An 18,871-nucleotide genomic window follows, 5' to 3' on the forward strand; every position below is an offset into this window, starting at 1 on the left:
CTATACAGACTGAGCTTGGTCGTGCTCTCTTCAGCCGTCCGTCCCTCGCTCCGAGATTCAAGCAACCGTCTCCAACTCGTTGATCCGCCGTCAAGCTAGCGGCTGCTTCCACGGAAGCCTCGAAAAGTGTGAAGATTGCAAAGCAGGATAGATGGATGGGTGGATGGATACCTCGGTGGATGGATGAATAGAAGCACTGATCCTACGTTGGGCAGCGCTGCTTGCCACCAGTCCAAGAGAAGACTGACTGACTATGAGCTGGCTGGCTTGAGGTTGAGCTGTCAGTTTGAGTTGGATAGGAGTGAGGAAAACATGTGTTGTTCCCATGAGGTGCTCCCACAGTAGATTGAGTTGAGTGAACTAGAATCTAATGAACTATTCGGACATGAGTTCGACCAAGCATCAGAACACAGCAGCCATGTGCTTCAAAGCTCTCCAAGGTAAGACATCCTCTCTTGTGTTTTCACATCTTCCTAGGCAATCAAATGGCCACCCCTTTAATGTGAGAAAAACCACCGAGCACCTCAATGATTTTCAACACCTACAAATTGATGGGTTGACTTCCTTCACTGCGAATTAGTTTTTGATTGGCTGAGAATTCGCTGGAAGCGAAAAAAACGTATCTGGCTCAATGAATCGAGGAGTCGAGAGGAAATTCTTGGGATTTTCTATGTGTACATTTGCATGTGTTCAGTTATCGTAAGTGATCTTTCAATTGGCTTTTTAAGCATCCCGGGTTGGAGTGACTGGTCCAATCAATGTTATCTATGCTCAACATCTTAATGAGTTGAAACCAATGTAAATAAATCATGGTTTGATTGGCATCAAGCACTAACTCAAGAAATGACTCCTCCCCAACTTGGCTCTTGAAACAAAGCAACAAAAAGGTTCGAATGTTTACCCTTTCTGCATGCTGTTCTAAGACAAAAACTAGGATTGTCTTCACTTGCTCTTTCAAATTGAACTGTTTCTTCAAGTTAGAGGTCGATTGGTTCCTACATAAAATGCGAGCTTTTGAGTGTTGGCCACGTTTGGTCACTTTTCGCTCGTTCGTGTCATTTATGGATTGAATTGAAGCGGAAATGTGATTCAATTGGTATCAAAGTCGGATTGACAGCTTAACTCGCGGACGAAATTGGATAATGTTCACCAAAAGCCCATGAATAGCCCGCTCTTGCTGATCCTCCTTTAAAAGGTCAGTGCCATCTTCGGACATTTGGGGATTGAGATAAACAAGATCAAATGAGCTTCACATTTCGGCCATTTTGAACCGGAATGTGTGCGTGATTCGCACGGATTCAATAGAATCTAATCTCATCGAAACCCAATCCAGAAAATGTCTTGATCAAGCCTGCGGCAGAACACGTCCAATTCGTCTCAAAAACACCTTCCTCTTAGGGAACGAACGACCATTTTCAACTTGGATTATGACGTTGATGATGTTTGTCTGAAGGAGCCGGAAAGTTTTTGTTTCATTTGGTCGACGTTTCTTTGAAAAGAGAGGAAGCCGAGTTGTTCATTGAGAGACTTATTGTTTCTTCGACTCTAAACAATCATTAGCAATTACACCATGACTTAAATACCTTGGAAAACAGCCCTTTGTTTACTCACTTCAAAGCCTTTTCATCCCTGTACAAACTTGTTAGGCAGCAAAATTTCTTCCTTTCACAATGAGCAACTTTATGAATGTACGGATTAACTTGAACGCATCTGTCTTGTTTGCCAAAAAAATGAAGTTATTTTCTGCCAGATTTAAGGTAGCTTTTTTACACCCTTGTTTTCAAAAGCCTTGCGAAGGCATGAAATTGGACTTTTTGTGATGATCTCCAGAAGTGCTAAAAAACTCTGGAGAAAAGGGGAGAAATCTTGAGGGCAAATACGTATGCACGTACGAATATGTGCGAGAAATCTTTTCACAAGTCAAACTGAGGGTTACGGTGGAGTTACAGGGTAAATGGAGGGGGTTCGAGCTCATTCTAAATGGCTCATTTACAAGTACTAATGTGACCTGTCACCGTTTCAAAAGGCAAATTCATGTCTTTGTATGGAATTTTTTGTACATGCCTCTTATCTCAATTTCGTGGCAAGATGAGTCCAGAATGCGCTTTAACAAATCGTCAATACCGTCGAATTTGACAGAGATGAATCAACTCTTTGATTCTACGGAATTTGAGCCCGACAATTTCAACAAACCCAGAAAGGCCATTCAAACTCATGCGTTGAGTACCTATTATGCCAGAGGTATTAAGATAGCGGGCAACGAATTCAAATAATTCTGGTCATGATGAAGTCATTAACATTAACAAAGGCGCCCGACCGTCTTTGGCCTTCTTCATTTCTGAGACGAAAAGAAAGAGGAAACACACCATGTATTACATGTCGATCGCCTTCGGACACCAAATGTCCGTCTTATCCACGATCTTTTTTCATCTCTCACCTTTTCCTCAACCAACCCTAGCTGGAGGCTGATTCATTTGCAAACGTGACAAGCTTACCACATTAACATTGCTGCTCGAGTATCCGCCGAGCTCAAAACAATACCGTACCAACCAGCCAGTCAGGTATTAATGCACTCGAGGTTTAAGTCTCCATATTGCTGTAGGCCACCATCTAAATTCGGGGAGAAGAGACCACAAAATTCTTGAACACGACGGTCTTCACCTTCCGACACACCTGTTCTCATGTTTCAAGAGACCAAGGCGATAAAAACCGTGCCTAGAGACGTGTGAAAAAATTGGCCCCAGAGTTCATCATTTCTTGAGTTGATCAATGCAGACAAATTAGTGCTGTTCGCTTCAGGAACTCGGCCGGTTGGAGGCGTCGTCTAATGAGCTGGACGATGATGTGCGCTCACCTATCTATGTACTAGTGTGTGTGGAGTAACCAGCACTGTTTTAATCACCGCCATTCCATTCGGATGACTTCTTGACATCATGGATGGAACACACCCGGGAGTTTGACGTTTCTTAATCTCGCTTCGCCATGTGTTCAAAAAGACACCCGAACAAGAGCAAGCCCTCCAGGACTAAGGTTATCTGGGCAACCGAAACCCAAAGTTTTTCTCTCTTTGTCCCTCCCTAATGTTGAAACGAGAAACGTTATCTATCCTCAAATAGAAGCAATTAATCAATGTTCAAAATGTCCCAATTCTCAAGACTGTGCCTTTTTTCTCGCCATAATACGAGTTATGGAAGAACGTAGAACGCTCATTCATGCCTTCATTTCCAAGTTCAAATCATCAGATGGACTCCCAAGGAATTTCATACGTAATACATACATATACAACTCCTAGCCCAGTGGAGGTATTTCATGGAGTTTGTAATTCATTCAAAAAAGACCTGGATACGAGATCTCAAGAGGCATGTGTGACCAACTCTCTTGAGTTATATATGGGTGTTCTGTGTCTAATTGTTACGACAACCCTCATTTCATGCCTCAAGACTACAAGTAGATCTCATGTTGTAAGTAAATGAAACCTCGTCGTGGACCCCTAAAAGCAATGCTCTATGTTCCCAAAAGGGTCATTTTTTAGCCTTCAAAGAGTCCGAAGCGATAGCATCTTGTAAAAAAGACTTCTGTGATGACGATGATGATCAGGCTGATCTGGAGGATCTCTCTTACGAATCGATTGTGACTTGTAACAAATCTCGCCTGGGGATTTGAGGGCGGCGGAATGATGGAGTGAAACGCATCGTTCTAAAGGTTTAGTCACTAATCCCGAGTTTCTAGAAATGCCAACAACCTTTGCCGAGAATCGCTTGCTCCACACCCAACAAAGGGAGGGGCGAGAAGACCCTGAATGTGAAATAAATCCAAGCACATGTGAAACATGTGGACTGGAGGGGTGTTTCAAGAATTTGCTGTTTTATTATCGTTGTTTGTCCGTCCACTTTATTGTTCAATTTTGAAGGTACCTACCTTGATGAGCCTCGCTGGCATGAGGCACTAATTATTCTAATTCCATGGCACTACACTTATTCTTTCAAATTTACCAAGAACGATTTTTCTCAAGTTCATAAAGCAATTATTGTAACTTCATTATTGCCCTGCTTCCGGTATCACTTGCCAAAATGCTACCTCGGACCCCCTAAAATAACCCGAGTACATGGTCGAGTCAAAACCAAACAATAAACGACGACGTCCTATACAGTATTAGATTGTGCCTAGAGTACCAATAATAGGGCCATGTTTATTCTAGCGATATCAATCATGATCGAAAGTCGAGCTAATCTTTAATCGAAAAGCAAACACTCGACATTTGGTCATATCATTATTGTTGAACCTGATCTGGCGTTTGAATGGCCATGCTGGTCTCGTGTTGTGTCGCTCTCTAGGGAGTGTCGGATCTATTCGGGCACACTATGTGTTGTCCATGTCCCTGGATCTGGTCAATGTTCCACTCTGACACGTTGTGGTGGAATCCAGTGACAATGGGTCCATCGGCCAAAGTAGTTAAGGGATTAGCTGAACTCAATATGACTCTCGTTGGCGGATAATCCCCATTGTTTTGCATACCTTCTATCCAGACAGATGTGTTTTTTCCTATCTTACTCACAAAAGCAGGGATAGTGTACTTAACGCAATACCGATGACTGGGACAACATTTAACAAGTATTGCTACAAGGAAAGAGGAGGACACCGTCAAGGTTGGACGAGTTGACTGGAAAATAGATTACCACCGATCGAGGATTCTTTCCGATCTTCAATTTCAGGGATGATGAATTTCGTTGATAATAAGCGTGATTGAGATCTATTCCAAACTTACCTTAACATGATAGGAGTCCGTAAATAAAATCATGTAGAACTAGCACCCGTGAATGCTGGAGCCAGAACCTGGCGGAGAATAGTCTGAGTCACAAAAAAGAGATATTCAAATGTGTGCCCCTCCCAAAAATTCCTTGTTCATGACTTTTGTCAAATGCAATGTCTTTTTTCCTCGGATGAGCAAATTTGACGGACTCGAATAATGTGCACGGGAGGTAGTGAGGTAGTGAGATAGTGAGGCAGCGAGGCAGGGAGGCAGGGAGGCAGGAAGGTATTTGATGTAATGGACACCCAAGAGCCTGAATTTGCAACCAAAAAATGAATGCCTGCTTCAATTTTCCATCACGTACATCCGCAGCTAAAAACCAGCTCCGTGGAGGTGAATTGAAAAGATGTCGAGGGTCAGTTAGACACTCGGAAATTCGGAAATTCCGTGCCTGTTCCTCCGAGATCAAAAGCAGAACGAGAAATACCTCCGAATTTCAAAACATTCCGAGAAAGCATATTTTACGACAGTTTCATGATGTCTGCAGAAGATATCTCAGATGATCCCAGACATTCCTCGATAATCACGCTCGGTGAAACACCGCCGTACTTTACTCACTTCTTACAAGGGCGAAACTACTATTAGCTTGTAAAAAAAAGAAGTTGTCCATGTTCCACTAGCCTTTTTATGGACCCCATCAGGCAATGCTTATCCGGTGCCCACCGGGTGCGTGATATGAACTTTTGGATTTTTGACGAACGGTTCACCTTTTTACCAAATATAAGGCTGGTAGCAGAAAGCCAAATACAGAGATGCAACGGACCAGGGCTGAGCTGAAAAGTCAAAGAACCTGGGTGTCGCTTTAAGTCAGACAGTCACCCCTCTAGACTGTTAATAAAGGAGTGCAGTGACACGGTACCCCGGTGAATTGAGGACATCGTAAAGTTGTTTTATTATGATCACTTCATTCTGAAGTCGTAAAAGGCTTTCTAAACATGCGCTAACGTCGTGTCGCCTCTTCTTTTTTTCCAGCGACAATGATCCTATTCGCCTTAGTTATGCTCCAACCCGTCCACGGGCTCTCTCAGCCCGTGATCACCCGCCATCCAACCGATATCACCGTGGTAAAGAATGAGCCCACCACCCTCGAATGTCGAGTCAGTGGAGACCCAGATCCCATCGTCGAATGGTACAAAGATGGCCAATTGGTTCACATTGACCCCGAGGAGCCCAATCCTATGCTTTTGCCCGATGGATCTCTGTTCTTCTTGAAAGCCGTCCACAACAAACGTCAACAAGATGGCGGTGTTTATTGGTGTGTGGCCTCCAATTCGCAAGGGGTGGCCAGGAGTGCCAATGCCACGCTTCAGATTGCCTGTAAGTACGTAGTTGGTAGCTCCTTGTTAGTTCTTGCTATAACTTGAGCGGTGCTAAGATTACTAGATCGACATGTATGAGGCGCATGAGCTTGTGTTTGACAATCGCTTTCTCAGCCATATCGAGTTGCATTGAGTCAACATTCTGAGATCTGGGTTTGAACATTAGACAAATCTTAGCCAAGAGCGATGTGTAGTAAATGTGGTAAAGATATCTTGGTTTGAATGGCAAGCGGTTGGCACACCAGAAAGCAATTAGTTCGGCCAGGAAGCCAGAAACGAGCGCGGACTTCCTATGGCCAGATGATCTCTATCAAGGTGCTAAATTCCCAAAAGCAAAAGTGGAGGCTCTTTTTTGCTTAAATTGAGATGATACGCCGAAAGACACAAAGTATGCAAAGGCTGTTGGTGTTGATCTTGATCATTTCGTGTGAGACGGACGGTGTTTGCCTAAAAGCCACTCACTCACGGACGACAAGATCGAGCACATGTGTTGTGTACAATGTGCATGAATCACCGATGGTTTCACCAACTTGGGTGGTCGAATATCGGCTGGTTGTGGCCCGGCCAGAATGAATGTTCATCCTCAACACCTTTGGCCATTGTCGAGTTTTTTTCTTCGTTTTAATACTCCTCGTCGACGAGAAATGATGCGATCCAATGTGAAGGGGTTGTGGGATGGATGGTGTGTACAAGTGAAGAAAACAGCTCAATTTCCATCCCGCATCTAGCCGATTCTGAACAAACACCTCATTGTGTTTTCTCAGTCAGGTTGACGCAGTGATGTGCAGTCATGGCCTAAGATCGATGGATGACGGGCAAATTTCATCACGGACTTACGAGCAACCCAACAACTTAGCTCTGTAGTACTACGTACACTGTAATAGTACTAATCTACAGTATCGTATACTCGTAGTAGTGAGAATATTGTGCCATCGTCCGCAGTGTAAATGAGTCGGTGGGAAAAGGGTAGCCGAAGACGGGTTTGACGTCAAATTGCCCCTCGGAGTATGATCGAGCCACCCAGTTATGGGTAAATATCCTAACTAGCTTCTACTTCCCTGCCTTGCTGTCCGAGCAGTATCTGGGAGGAATTTCACACTTGCCGATGACGATTGAGTGTCCTCAAGTACTGAGCAAACAGTCACTTGTGTTTAGTCACAAACACCCTAGACACCCATCCATCCATACGATATCGGAAATCCGTTCACAGGAATTTTAAAGAACAACCCGTTGACTGTGGGCTTTTTGTAAATCATAGAAGTGACTTTTTTTTTTGGGGGGGGGGGGAGAGGGTCGTTTAAAGAGAACAATTCCTTGGTATTGTCAACAGTCTGAAACTCAATCTGTCTGACTAGTGAGTAAAAGCAAACTCTGGACGTCTGTCTTGGCCGTGAATTTGATCTCTCCCTCCAATTAGAGGCTTCTGTTCGTCTCGTTGCTCGATCTCCCCACACCCCACAGTCACCCCACACCCCCTCACACCCCAGACACTTTTGTTCGTCTCCCTCCTCCTCCATCTTTACAAATTGTGCGGCAACATCTCTGATAACAAGGGTCCCTCAGTTCTTCAAAAGCGAGTAGTGATCTTTTGTAGTGCTTGTTGGATGCTCAACACAAGAGTCAGTCTGAAAAAATGACCTTCCAATTTTTGAACGTTTTCTCGAGAGCAAGATCATGGGTTCCTTTTGCTCATTATTTTGTATCAGACCATTTTGAGATCATAAATGACTAGCTTTGAACTGATTCCAATGCATTTGCCTGGCAAGAATCCTTTGTCTTTGTAGGCTCACGGTTTCGCTCTTTGGGAACTGTCGAGTTCGAGTGTGACGAAAAGGCTCAATTTTTACCCTTTCTGATTGCCCTACAATTCTGCAAGCCATCCCTCACTCTGTAGCTCTCTGGCTAGCTGTTCTGGGCTGCAGTGCAAGCCTATTGTCTTGTACGTAATACACGTACATACTTGGCTGAAAGTGTACGTCCAGGTGTAGGTAATAGCCGGGTTTTATTCAGATGGAAACCTCTCATCAGGCATTCCAAGTCTGGCAGTGCTCTGTGTTAGCTCTATCATGAAACTGGACTAATGAGTGGCATGAGTGAAGGCTCTAGTCCTTAGACCAATGGTTTTCCAGTCCATAATGTGAGGATAATGGTTGCTCTCTGTAAAAGAAATTAGAGTCATATCGTAATTCGAGTTGTGCCTCATGGTGATTTGTCGAGCTCCAAGTCTCGGTCAATCTACCGGCTTGATGGAACGAACCCCTTTGCCTTCATCGAAAATCCACTTGAGTTTGATCAATCTGTCCCTGGAGAAATTCGTCTCGAATTAGGCTATTTGGTCCCCGATCATTTTTTTCATGTTCCTCTGTAATGTGGCTGGTGAATGTCACGCCATTTTCATATTAGCCATCAACAGTACGTAGACTAGTTGCATGATGAAAAGGTGTCTGAAGAATGCGGTAGGACCCTCCATCCATTCCCGAGTCTGCCAGCCAGCTCGAATTCAGGGTGGAATTCTTTGTTTCGTTTTCGCAAGGGGGTTCATTTTTAGTTGTAAAAGTGTCCAAACCGCTCTTGTCCGGTCAATGGGCAAATTGAGTGTTCTTTTCAAGTCAGCCCCAGTCAATACATCACACAGGTGTGCAATCGTACGTACGTAGAGGTCTCTGCGTCAGTTCGTTTGGTCCCAATGCTGTACGTAGGTGCATCGTGGATGGATGATGATGGTGGTGGTGGTAGTGGCAATGGTACCTATGAGTAGTAAAGTTGGTACTCTTTTGGGGGAGGGGAAGTTGGAAGTTGGAAGTTGGAAGTTCTCTGACAGCTGAGGATTGAAAACGGCTCTCGAGCTCTCAAAAGTCAAGTCGTTTCGTCTCGTGTAGTGGATTGTGTTCATTGTTGGATTACATGGAACGAAAAAGCCATTGAGAGTCTTCTTCCTTTAGGCGGGGTGGCATTTCGTTGATGAACCCACCGAGACCTGGTACCTAGTACATGCATTACAGTGCTAGAACATGTAGCTCCAGCTTATGATGATGAACTTCATTGAGGGTCTGAGTTCAAAGGCCCCTTGACTACGCGCTCAAGTGTTCAACATTTTTCTCCAGTAAATAAAAGAGACACGTCAGGCACAATGAGTAATGCACTTAGAAATACGTCTTTACTCCTTGCCACCCAAGAGATACATACTAAATGTGAGTGGCGGGACTTTGGACTGTCGGCTGATCCATCACAGACCTGTAATTTGCGTCTAGTCAGTATATTTCTACGTATTACACAAAAAAACGGAACATAACAATATGAGTCGAGTAGTCGGCTATGCCACTAGACATGAGAAGGAATTGTGCTGATGGGGACTTTGGTGTTAAGGCTCTCCATCTGGCGAGCTCATTTATCTCGCGAATGCAATGAACTATCAAAGGACCCCCTGATTGGAAACAGCCAGACACCAAACTCAGTCGAACACGCTAGTCCACGACTCGATTAATCTCCAAGTGCATGATGCATAAAGTGCACTCTCGTGTTGTTATGCATGGTGTCTTTGGATATCTGTGTCGTTGACCAAGTTCGGGACCCATTGGACGGGCGGACATACGATGATGTCGTGGCCACTAGCTCGGAACGTTCCGATCATTTCTAGAGTGAACCGAGAGCACATGGTCGCTTGGGCTCCGATATCGCCAAACAAACCAGAAGGAATGTTTTTGTAACCAATTTCTGTGCAAACTTCCACCACTCATCCGTCTTCGTCTGAATGATAGCTCGTCACTCTGTTACGGCTAAGCTGGCCAGGCTATTGGAGAAACAGATTTGCCTATTGAGGGAGGACGACTGCTGTAGTGCAGTGTGTAAGTAAGTAAGAGTCGGTAGAGCCCTTGGGCTGGAGATTTCCTCCATAGATAAGACCCCCTGCTCGCCCATGGGGGGTTAATCAGATAGAATGGCACAAATCACCCACCCCCGACTCCCGACTCCTTTGGCTTGATCTCCAACAACAGCAGAGCACGCATTGAAAATCAAGCGCAGCGACAACGAAAGCATGAAAATGAATTGTGATGTTTTCCTTGCGTGAGGAACCAACAACTCTCGGTTAGATAGGATCGCCTTCCAGTGAACTTGTAGGGCCGCCATATCAGAATGTGTTTGGAGATCTCTCTCAATATTCGCTAAGGTGTAAAAGTATCGTAGATAAAGATATAAAGATGCATTAAGCGCTCGAATATGGTCCAGAAACGTGGCTCGCAGTCCCTTGAATAACGACCAGCACTAAAAATTCGCCCGCCATCTCAAATTTATACATGGTGCTTTGAGGGGTCACTCTTTCATGGTTGGTGTTGGCGAGAGCTTCCACATGGTCTAATCTGAGGGAACGATGATTACAGTTTTTGCAGATTTATGGATTTTCTTATATCAAGCGCATATGTAGGATGTGCCTTTACCCGTCAAATGAGTGCATTTGAGATTTGAGGCGCTTCATTGGAGTGAAATAGCGCCCCAAAGGACCGTGAAGAGGTGAATGATCCCTTATACATAATTTGTATGTACTTGAGTAGTGATCCAAATGCAAAATGAATGGGGGCACTTGAAGATGGAGTGAGGGGATAATTATCTCTTCCTCCAATGCTCCAGAAGTGTACTGTGAGCCTATGTGCTAGCTGTACTAGACAAGCCATTGAATCACTCATAACCAAATTATAGACCAACCTCATATGCATATCTTTTGTGTTGGAACGATCCGGTCGTTTAACGCGCTCAATACTGACGGCGAACCATTTCCCAAGCAATATCCCTGCCCCTAAGAATGCTCTCTCCGAGGAAGACATGTCAATTTTTTTTCATTTCGATTCCAGTTCTGAATGACGAATTTCGCATCGTGCCCACGAGTACGGATGTCGTGAAGGGTGAAGATGTGATGCTGGAGTGCTCTCCACCCCGCGGGAATCCCACCCCCGTGGTCAAATGGAAGAAGGACGGTGCTTATTTGGACCTCACCTCGGCTAAGCGGATTAAAATTGATGAGAGCGGAAATTTGGTCATCTTCAAGGCGGATTTAGGCGACGGAGGTCGGTACGAATGTTCCGCGAGCAATGTTGCCGCCACTCGAGTCTCCAGTCCGGTCAGACTGACCATAATAGGTGAGTTTCTTCTCATTTGTCCCTGTCACAGCGGGGCTTGGCTTCCTCACTGAAATGCACCATTTTAATTTTGCACCTTCTTCAACGTCTTCTTGCCAATGACTGGTACGTACACATGTACGTAGAGCCATGTCAAACACTCATCTGTTCTCCAAGGAGTTCCATCCTCGAGCTCATATTTGCGAGATAATGTTGCAGATCATGATGATGATGGCTCCATTTACGTAATTACGCTTGAAAGTGAGGGTGGGTCTTGGGGGAGCCATTTTTTCTCATGAACTGTCTTCCACGGCGAGAGTCATTTATCATTTACTCCTCCATTTCTTGTAGAGCCTCCAAGCTTCACTCACAGGCCTAAATCGGTGTCGGTTATGGCCGGGGAAGACGCCCTCCTGGAATGTCAGGTGGACGGAGTCCCCATGCCGGATATTACTTGGAGCAAGACTGATGGTGTGATTGGTACCAACAAGGTGAAGATCATCCCTCGTCGGGGGCTAAAAATCAAATATGTTCACCCTTCTGACGAAGGTGAATATGTGTGCACGGCTCAAAATGCGGGTGGCAGGGTCACAGCAACGGCCTGGCTACGAGTTCACGCCCCACCCGTGATCACGGTTCCACCAGAGAGCCATTCTCAAGTGTCTGTCGGAGCTGAGCGGGTGGTGTTGGCGTGCCTAGTGATTGGTACGCCGGCTCCGTTGGTCTACTGGGTGAAGGAGGATGGTTCCGCCGACGAGATCTATTTCTCGACCAATTTGAACCCCGCCAATGGTCTGTACTCGAACAGCGGTGATATCAGAGTGAACGGCGATGGCTCTTTGGAGATTATCAATCCCCAAGTGAGCCATTCCGGTCATTACACCTGCTCAAGCACTAATGAAGTAGGATCAGCAATCGCTCGAGCCAATCTATTAGTGTATGATTTTGATGAGCCCACGTCTAATCATGCCATCATCGAGCAAGAGAATCAATTGTTCAACTTGGTGAATGAGCCCAACTCGGATCGGAAAGAGGCCAGGCTAAGACTGAATCATGCCGAGACCACAATGATCGAATTGAGAGTGCTCAACCCGAAGACAGTGAGAGTGAATTGGAAAGTGTCTCAAGAATCAGCCTTCATCCAAGGTTACCGCATCTGGTACAAGGCCCAGAACCAAGCCGACTCTTCATTCAACTTTGCACAAGTCCCACAGTCCTATTCCAAGACCTTTGAGATCCAGCAGCTGGAGGAGAACACCAATTACCACGTCTTTGTTCAACCATTCTACAAGGATGTGATCGGTCGACCCTCGCAGCTAATGAGCGTGAGCACACCTATGGATTTACCGAGTCTCGCACCTGCGATCAAAGAGGCCCGTCTCCTGAACGCTAGCTCGATCTTCCTCTCATGGGATGGCATTCCCGTGAATCATCATAATGGACCCCTCCTGGGTTACGAGGTATGTCTGACTGTTATTTCATGATCGTAAACCCGCATGTTCATATGTCTCTATTGGTACTCAAAAAAAACACCTTGGAAGCACAGGCCCCCAAGTCTGCCCACATTCAGTGTACTTAATCTCGAGAAAAACTATTCTCATTACGGGAAGAACAGCCAAACTGACAAGTCAAACCTTCACCACTTGACCATATGAGTTGGCACATTCCTTTTAATCAAGAGTCAAGGGGCTCTCGTCGAGATTTCATTTGAGATAATGCTAAATTTACTACCCCATAGGCATTTTGCCTGGCTTTAAAGAGCTTCTCCATGTCCCACTCACTCACTCACTCGATCACCTGTTGTTCGATGCAAAGAGCTGTTTGTATACATCTTGTCGAGGGGATTCCTTTCTTAGAGGCGTGTAAAATTCTGCAATTCCCGTTCCCATCGGCACTTCAGGCCACGAATGTTCTCATTTTCGAGTGGAACTCCGGGATCAGATTTCATCAACAAGCAGCTCTTTCGCTTTTTCCATTCATAAACAAACATCCCGATCGATAGTGAGACTTTCATACACATCAGTGCAGGTACGACGTGCGTACATGTAGAGCTTGGATTGGACAGTTTGCCCCGGTTTGGAACCCTTTAAGATCTCAATTTCCTGGGATTGGAGTAAAAAACTTTATTGAAATCTCCCAAATTTGGACGCACCTCGCCATTGTGACAGGGGTGGGGTCCGCTTCATTTCTTTTTTTCAAACGTGAGTTCTTGGAGCCCACTAGGCCATAGGAAAGAAGGTGTTACTGATACATGTACAGTACGTAATAGGATAGGGAGAGCCTGCCTGATTGTGGCTTGGAAGTATCTTGACTCTCTTTTTGCCTCTTCCAGATCATAATCAGTGGCAATAGCACCTTTGTGAACAACACCGTCCAGCCGGCCAGCATTCGTCAAGTCACACTTTTTGTCCAAGGCATGATGGCCAACAAGGTCTATTCCATTCAAATTGGGGCCGTAAACGAATTAGGCAGAGGGCCTCTCTCCAACCCTTTGGAGATCGAATTGGACCCTCTGTTTCTGTACGGCCTGAGCCGCAGTACTGTCACTCCGGTCTACGATCAAGCCGCCAATCAAATGACGCTCATCATCATCGTCATCGCCATCTGCTCGTTCATTCTCATCCTCTTGTCGGGTATTCTTTTTTACAAGCGAAAAATGGGAAAGGGTGGGGATAATAAACACGATGGATACCTCGAAGCCGCTACCACGTGTGCCACGGATGAATACTACCACCATCAAATTGTGCGATCCTCCAATCACGGTGGGAGCAAAGCTGATGGATTGTGGATCGATCGCAAGCGATGTGATAGGAAAGATGACCAAGCTGATAAAGAGTCAAGTGCCAGTGCCTACGAGAGAAAGCTCCTCGTTCAACCCAACCATTACCACACGCGAATGCATTCCAATTCGGACACGGAGTACACGTACGTGGAGAACAACAAGCACAACGCGTCCCATTTCGCCACCTCAAGTTCGGGCGCCTCTCGCCACACGGCAGAATCACCCGAGCCCTATGCCACCACTGACATCATCAAAAGCAGCGGGTATGCCATGCCCATGCCCATGATGAACTACTCACGCACCAAACCCAATCAGTCTCAGTCATCCTCGAATGTGACTGGAGAGAAAAGCCATCTTCGATGCAAGAGGAGCGCTGCTCAAGCGGGCAACATCTTGGACTATATCCCTCCTCCTCCTGTTCACCCACCGCCCAGCACGCGTTACAATGCTTCTCAAGAGAGTGTGATCTCCCCCAAGTATCTGTTTAGTCATCCTATTTACCAGTCTACCTCGATTTCGTTCGACCAATCGTCAAAAGCCGCTGGTCCCAAATCCACTCATCGTATCCATCCGTCAAAGCGTTATGGTAGCGAATATCAACGGGAGAACGAAGTCTTTTCCCGATTACTCCCCAGAGAAGTCGATTCCAATCCTGCGGAGTCGTCCAGTCACGATTGCACGGATCCTGATCTAGAGAGCGAGCTCCAGAATTTCAAAAACGTTGTTACAAACTTGTCTTTGGGCCTTGGCTCAAGAAGGCCGTCCAAGGAATTTGGAAACCCTCACTCCCGTGGCGACGAGGAGGAATAACCTTTTCTGTACATGAATTGACTGTTATTCAGATGTGAGATTTGCTATTCATTCAGAAATATACCCAGCTTTTTGTTTTCGAATTTGTTCCTCGAAATGCTGATTTAGCCGATTAGGACCAAGGAAACTTTGAGTCATTTATTGCCTTCGAATACAGATAAAACGAACTTGAGTCACTTCCGACTCCTACGTTCTTCATTAGATTGTATGCACAGTATTGCGGCAAGTACTGATTGCAGTGTGAGACGGCCTGGCAAATATTTGATTCCATTCCGAAGCATTCATTTTGTGCAGTTTGCTCAAGGAATTCGCGTAAATACGGACCTTTGCAGGCCGGCTTCTCATGAATTCCCAAGGACAAATGGGCCAATGTTTAGCAGGAAATTGAGAGTTGACACTAAATAAATGGACGATTTATTTAGTCTCGGCGTTTTAATGTTCAATTCTCAATTCACACTCATTCAGAGCTATCCAATGGACAGATGGAGGGAGGGAGGGACATATACCGTACTGTACCAAGAAGCATAAAACATCCCTCCTCGCTTGTCGCGTCCAATTCACGTAGCTCCTAGTTTACGGTCGATGGCCACATACCACATCCTGGTCATTCCGACTCAAAATACCGCATCCATTCATGGATTTCCAATAATTGCCAGGCGGAAAATTCCGAGAGACACCTTTGGCTGACCGACTCTCACCAAGATATTTCGAGCCGCCTCGCTCCACATTTGAATCAACTGACGGACGCTCTCCATGACAGCCATTGAAATTTACGACTTCTCAGCTCGGAATTGAGTTTGAAACACTCGTATCAAATAGTGGATATTAGTAATGGCCTATCTGTTTTGCTCCAGATCTCTTCCAACAACTTGGCAGTCACTCTCTGTTCGCTCCATCCAGTCACGTCTCGACAAGAAACACAGAAACACCGTAGATGAGCAAAGAGCACCGAGCTTGAAAGATGTTGCCGTGCGGAAAAGCCATTCAAGTTTTGAGTACTAAATTAAGATTGAGAGGCGGCATATGGTTTGCTTTTAAAATTGGTCATGATGCGTAGGTTAAGTGTCCGAATCGACAATGATTCTTGACAGTTATTGGATGGCGACCCATTGAGGCATGCTTTCATTTCTATTCAGATCCATTTTTGGTCAAATGCATTCATCAGGAGCGTTTCGTATGAATGGATCAATAGGGACATTGCTCGATATGTGTCAGACTTGTCAGTAACTCCCCGTCAATCGAAAATATGGGTTAGGTTGTATTGTAACTAATTCATCTTTGTGCAGTTATTCATTTATTTCAAAATGCATATTGCCACCGAGAGATATGGGTGATATTCATTTGTTTCTTAGGTGGAAAACAATTTATAGGTCATAGACAAATTTAAAGTCGGAATCTTTTAGCCATTTTTGTTCCCAATCGATGAACTTTTCCTCCAATTCTGGAGTGAAGTGAAGCCGCCAATTACCCGTTTGGCCTTTTCTCATGAAACCTTGGGGGTCCGAATCAACTCCAAAGGCCTTGTTGCATCTCTAAGAATTGGAAAGGCATAAGAGGATAAAAAATACATCATTATAAGCACAGGTTATTGGACTCACCTCTACAAAGTCAGCCTTATTGACGGCCTTGTTCTTCTTCATGGAATCGAATGATAAATGTTTTTCGAGAGCGGAGACGTCTTCCTCGCTCACCGGGGATTCCAAGAATTTGCTCACTTTTCGGATCACCCCTCCAAGATCCTTCTTCATGTCTTCATAGGTGATGAAACAGATGTTGGAGTGATGAATTTGATTCCAATAGCTCAAAACGTGACCCACAAAGGGTGTGTAATAACCACAAACATCAGTTAGGAACAACTCCATAAAATCCTCAAAAGATCCTTTGTAGCCTTCAAGAACCTTCCAATGGTTGTAGTAGGAAACAGCCGTATCCCTTGGATTTCTTGTCACATAAATGACCTTTGGGAGGAAAACATTTTGTCAAACTTTTGGGCAATGGTGAAATTACGGATGCTCTCCTGACCTTGGCTTGTTTCTCCATGATTTGATTGGGCAGCATGTCAAAAGACAAATGTGTCTTGATGATTCGAGGGTCGACTGTTATTTCTTTTACCTTCTTAAGACTATCTTCAAATTCGTCAGTCACGGCTTCTCCAACAATACTTGACAACCTAAAAAGTTTGATAACTTGTTCAATGCAATTATAAGTGAAAGGTAAGGTATAACGAACTTTCAATGAAATTGTATAATATCAGCAACAGGCTCGATATTGCTAAAAGTAAACAATAAGCCTTGATAAGTGATGCTGCATCATTTTGGAGGAAAAATCATAGTGCATTACATTGAACGGCTATTTTGACCAAGTAGTGGGTTCCAAATACTGTTTCATTATCTGAAGTAAAAGACTATATAAATGACTAAGAGTATGGTTTTGGAGTATTTTTATCTATTGTTTATTATGCCTTTTTATTTTGAAGTTTAATGCCATTGCAACTTCAATAATGCCTGGCTGAATTAAAAATAGTATGATATATCCATGCTGAAAAAAGGTAACTTGAAGTATAATATTTTGGCTTACCAATCATACCAGTTGTTACCTGTCAGAATATCACACGATTGACTCAGCCAGGGAAAGTAGAAACAATGAGAAAGAGACACTTGTCCAAATGCAATAAAGATAAATTGTACGAAAACATATTCCAATGTACATGGATTTTGACACTTGGAAGTATCTGAGAAATTCAGCTTTGCCTAAAATACCGTGTTTTTTTGTTTCCTGATCTTGACTCTCTTGTACGATTTCAAAACAGTTGGCCTATCACGTACACTTTTTGGCTTAGCACTTCATTTATTCAATTCTTGATTATCTAGTAAAATCTTTGCAAAGCAAATTTAAATGTAAATTTAAAAGTCAACTTTCTTTTCAAACTTTGCTTTGCTTAATGTCTGGAACTGAATGAATCAAAGAAAAAAAACAAGGGATAAAATGGAGTGTAGTGCAAGGTCGATCTGTACTGTTGTGGTGAAACGCAAAACAATTGGTACCACATGTTCTTACTCGAAGTAGGGTACGCGATCGTCTAAAGTGACTTTCTTGGCAGTGTCGAAGTCCAATTTGTGAACGATGTTCCATACCATCTCTTGAGTCCACGTAGTTCCTAGAATCGTTGCCAAACATATAAACCTACCAATCAGGAAGGGCAGCCTGCTTGGATCTGTTGTTCTTACCACATTTTGGGAAGCTAGCAACCCAAATATCCTGGTCTCTGATTTCAAAATTCTTGAGTCGTTTCTCAAACCGAAGGAACTCTCGAGGGAATACCTGGTTGTAGGGATGGAGTCGGATAAAGCCATTTGTGAATTCTTTTTGGGAAGCTGTCAGCTTGTCAATCAATGGACCCTTGACCTCCTCGTAAGACACACCTTCCGACAAATCAACACTAAGAGTGGACATATTCACAATTTGTTATGATAACTGTTCCGACAACTTATGATGTATGCAGCTGGTTGAAGCCAAAGATCACAATTGTATTCAAAGTTAGGCTAGAATCACAAATTTAGCTGACAAAACTGGAAATTGGAGGGATGATGGGGCCGGAGGCGGGCGAGTAAAAATGATCTTGTGTGTAGACTGTACAGCAACAGGTCCAACAACGCCTTGTTGGGTTGATAATTCTCTCTATCAATCCCACAGCAGAGATATCGTACAGTGAGAGACCCAACAAGCCAATTCATCGTGTACTCCATGCACGGCGAGAGTAGGCCACACAGTTACTAGCTATATGCTTGGATGCCAATCATATACATACGAGTTATCTAGAGTACAAATTGAAAACTGAGGACCTTTTGAGGAGGATGTACGTTTTTGGCGCCATTGAAGCTATGGACCCGATTCTGTTCAGAGATTTACATGGCATTTTTTGAGTAATTCCATCCAAGAATGTCGTTCGACGGAAGGAATGTTCAGGCCAGTCTTGTTTAATATGAAGTGAATGAAGAGGACAAGAAGCATGGCAAGGGGCACTCTTTGTAGAAATCAG

General features: G+C 44.4%; 2 protein-coding genes across 4 annotated transcripts; one reads left to right on the forward strand and one right to left on the reverse strand.

The window, feature by feature from the left end:
- The first annotated feature begins 285 nt into the window (after positions 1–285).
- LOC131890652 (roundabout homolog 2-like) lies at positions 286–14,915 on the forward strand. 3 transcript variants are annotated; one of them, XM_059240046.1, is made up of 5 exons: positions 286–440; positions 5,783–6,127; positions 10,977–11,261; positions 11,592–12,700; positions 13,573–14,915. In XM_059240046.1, the coding sequence occupies exons 1-5, from the start codon at positions 371–373 to the stop codon at positions 14,830–14,832; spliced, it is 3,069 nt and encodes a 1,022-aa protein (XP_059096029.1). In that variant the 5' UTR covers positions 286–370; the 3' UTR covers positions 14,833–14,915. The 3 variants fall into 3 exon arrangements, with proteins under 3 accessions (XP_059096029.1, XP_059096030.1, XP_059096031.1); XM_059240047.1 differs by lacking the exons at positions 286–440; positions 5,783–6,127 and adding an exon at positions 9,852–9,974; XM_059240048.1 differs by lacking the exons at positions 286–440; positions 5,783–6,127 and adding an exon at positions 9,879–9,978.
- Positions 14,916–16,112: 1,197 nt separating this feature from the next.
- LOC131890045 (luciferin sulfotransferase-like) lies at positions 16,113–18,589 on the reverse strand. Its single transcript, XM_059239315.1, has 5 exons — positions 18,060–18,589; positions 17,890–17,989; positions 16,855–17,002; positions 16,431–16,790; positions 16,113–16,364 (listed from the first exon to the last, which is right to left on the reverse strand). Exons 1-5 carry the CDS (start codon positions 18,283–18,285, stop codon positions 16,197–16,199), a joined length of 1,002 nt encoding a protein of 333 aa, XP_059095298.1. The 5' UTR covers positions 18,286–18,589; the 3' UTR covers positions 16,113–16,196.
- Positions 18,590–18,871: the final 282 nt, after the last annotated feature.

This window comes from Tigriopus californicus, chromosome 11 (assembly GCF_007210705.1).
Source record: "Tigriopus californicus strain San Diego chromosome 11, Tcal_SD_v2.1, whole genome shotgun sequence".
NCBI classification, from domain to species: domain Eukaryota; kingdom Metazoa; phylum Arthropoda; class Copepoda; order Harpacticoida; family Harpacticidae; genus Tigriopus; species Tigriopus californicus.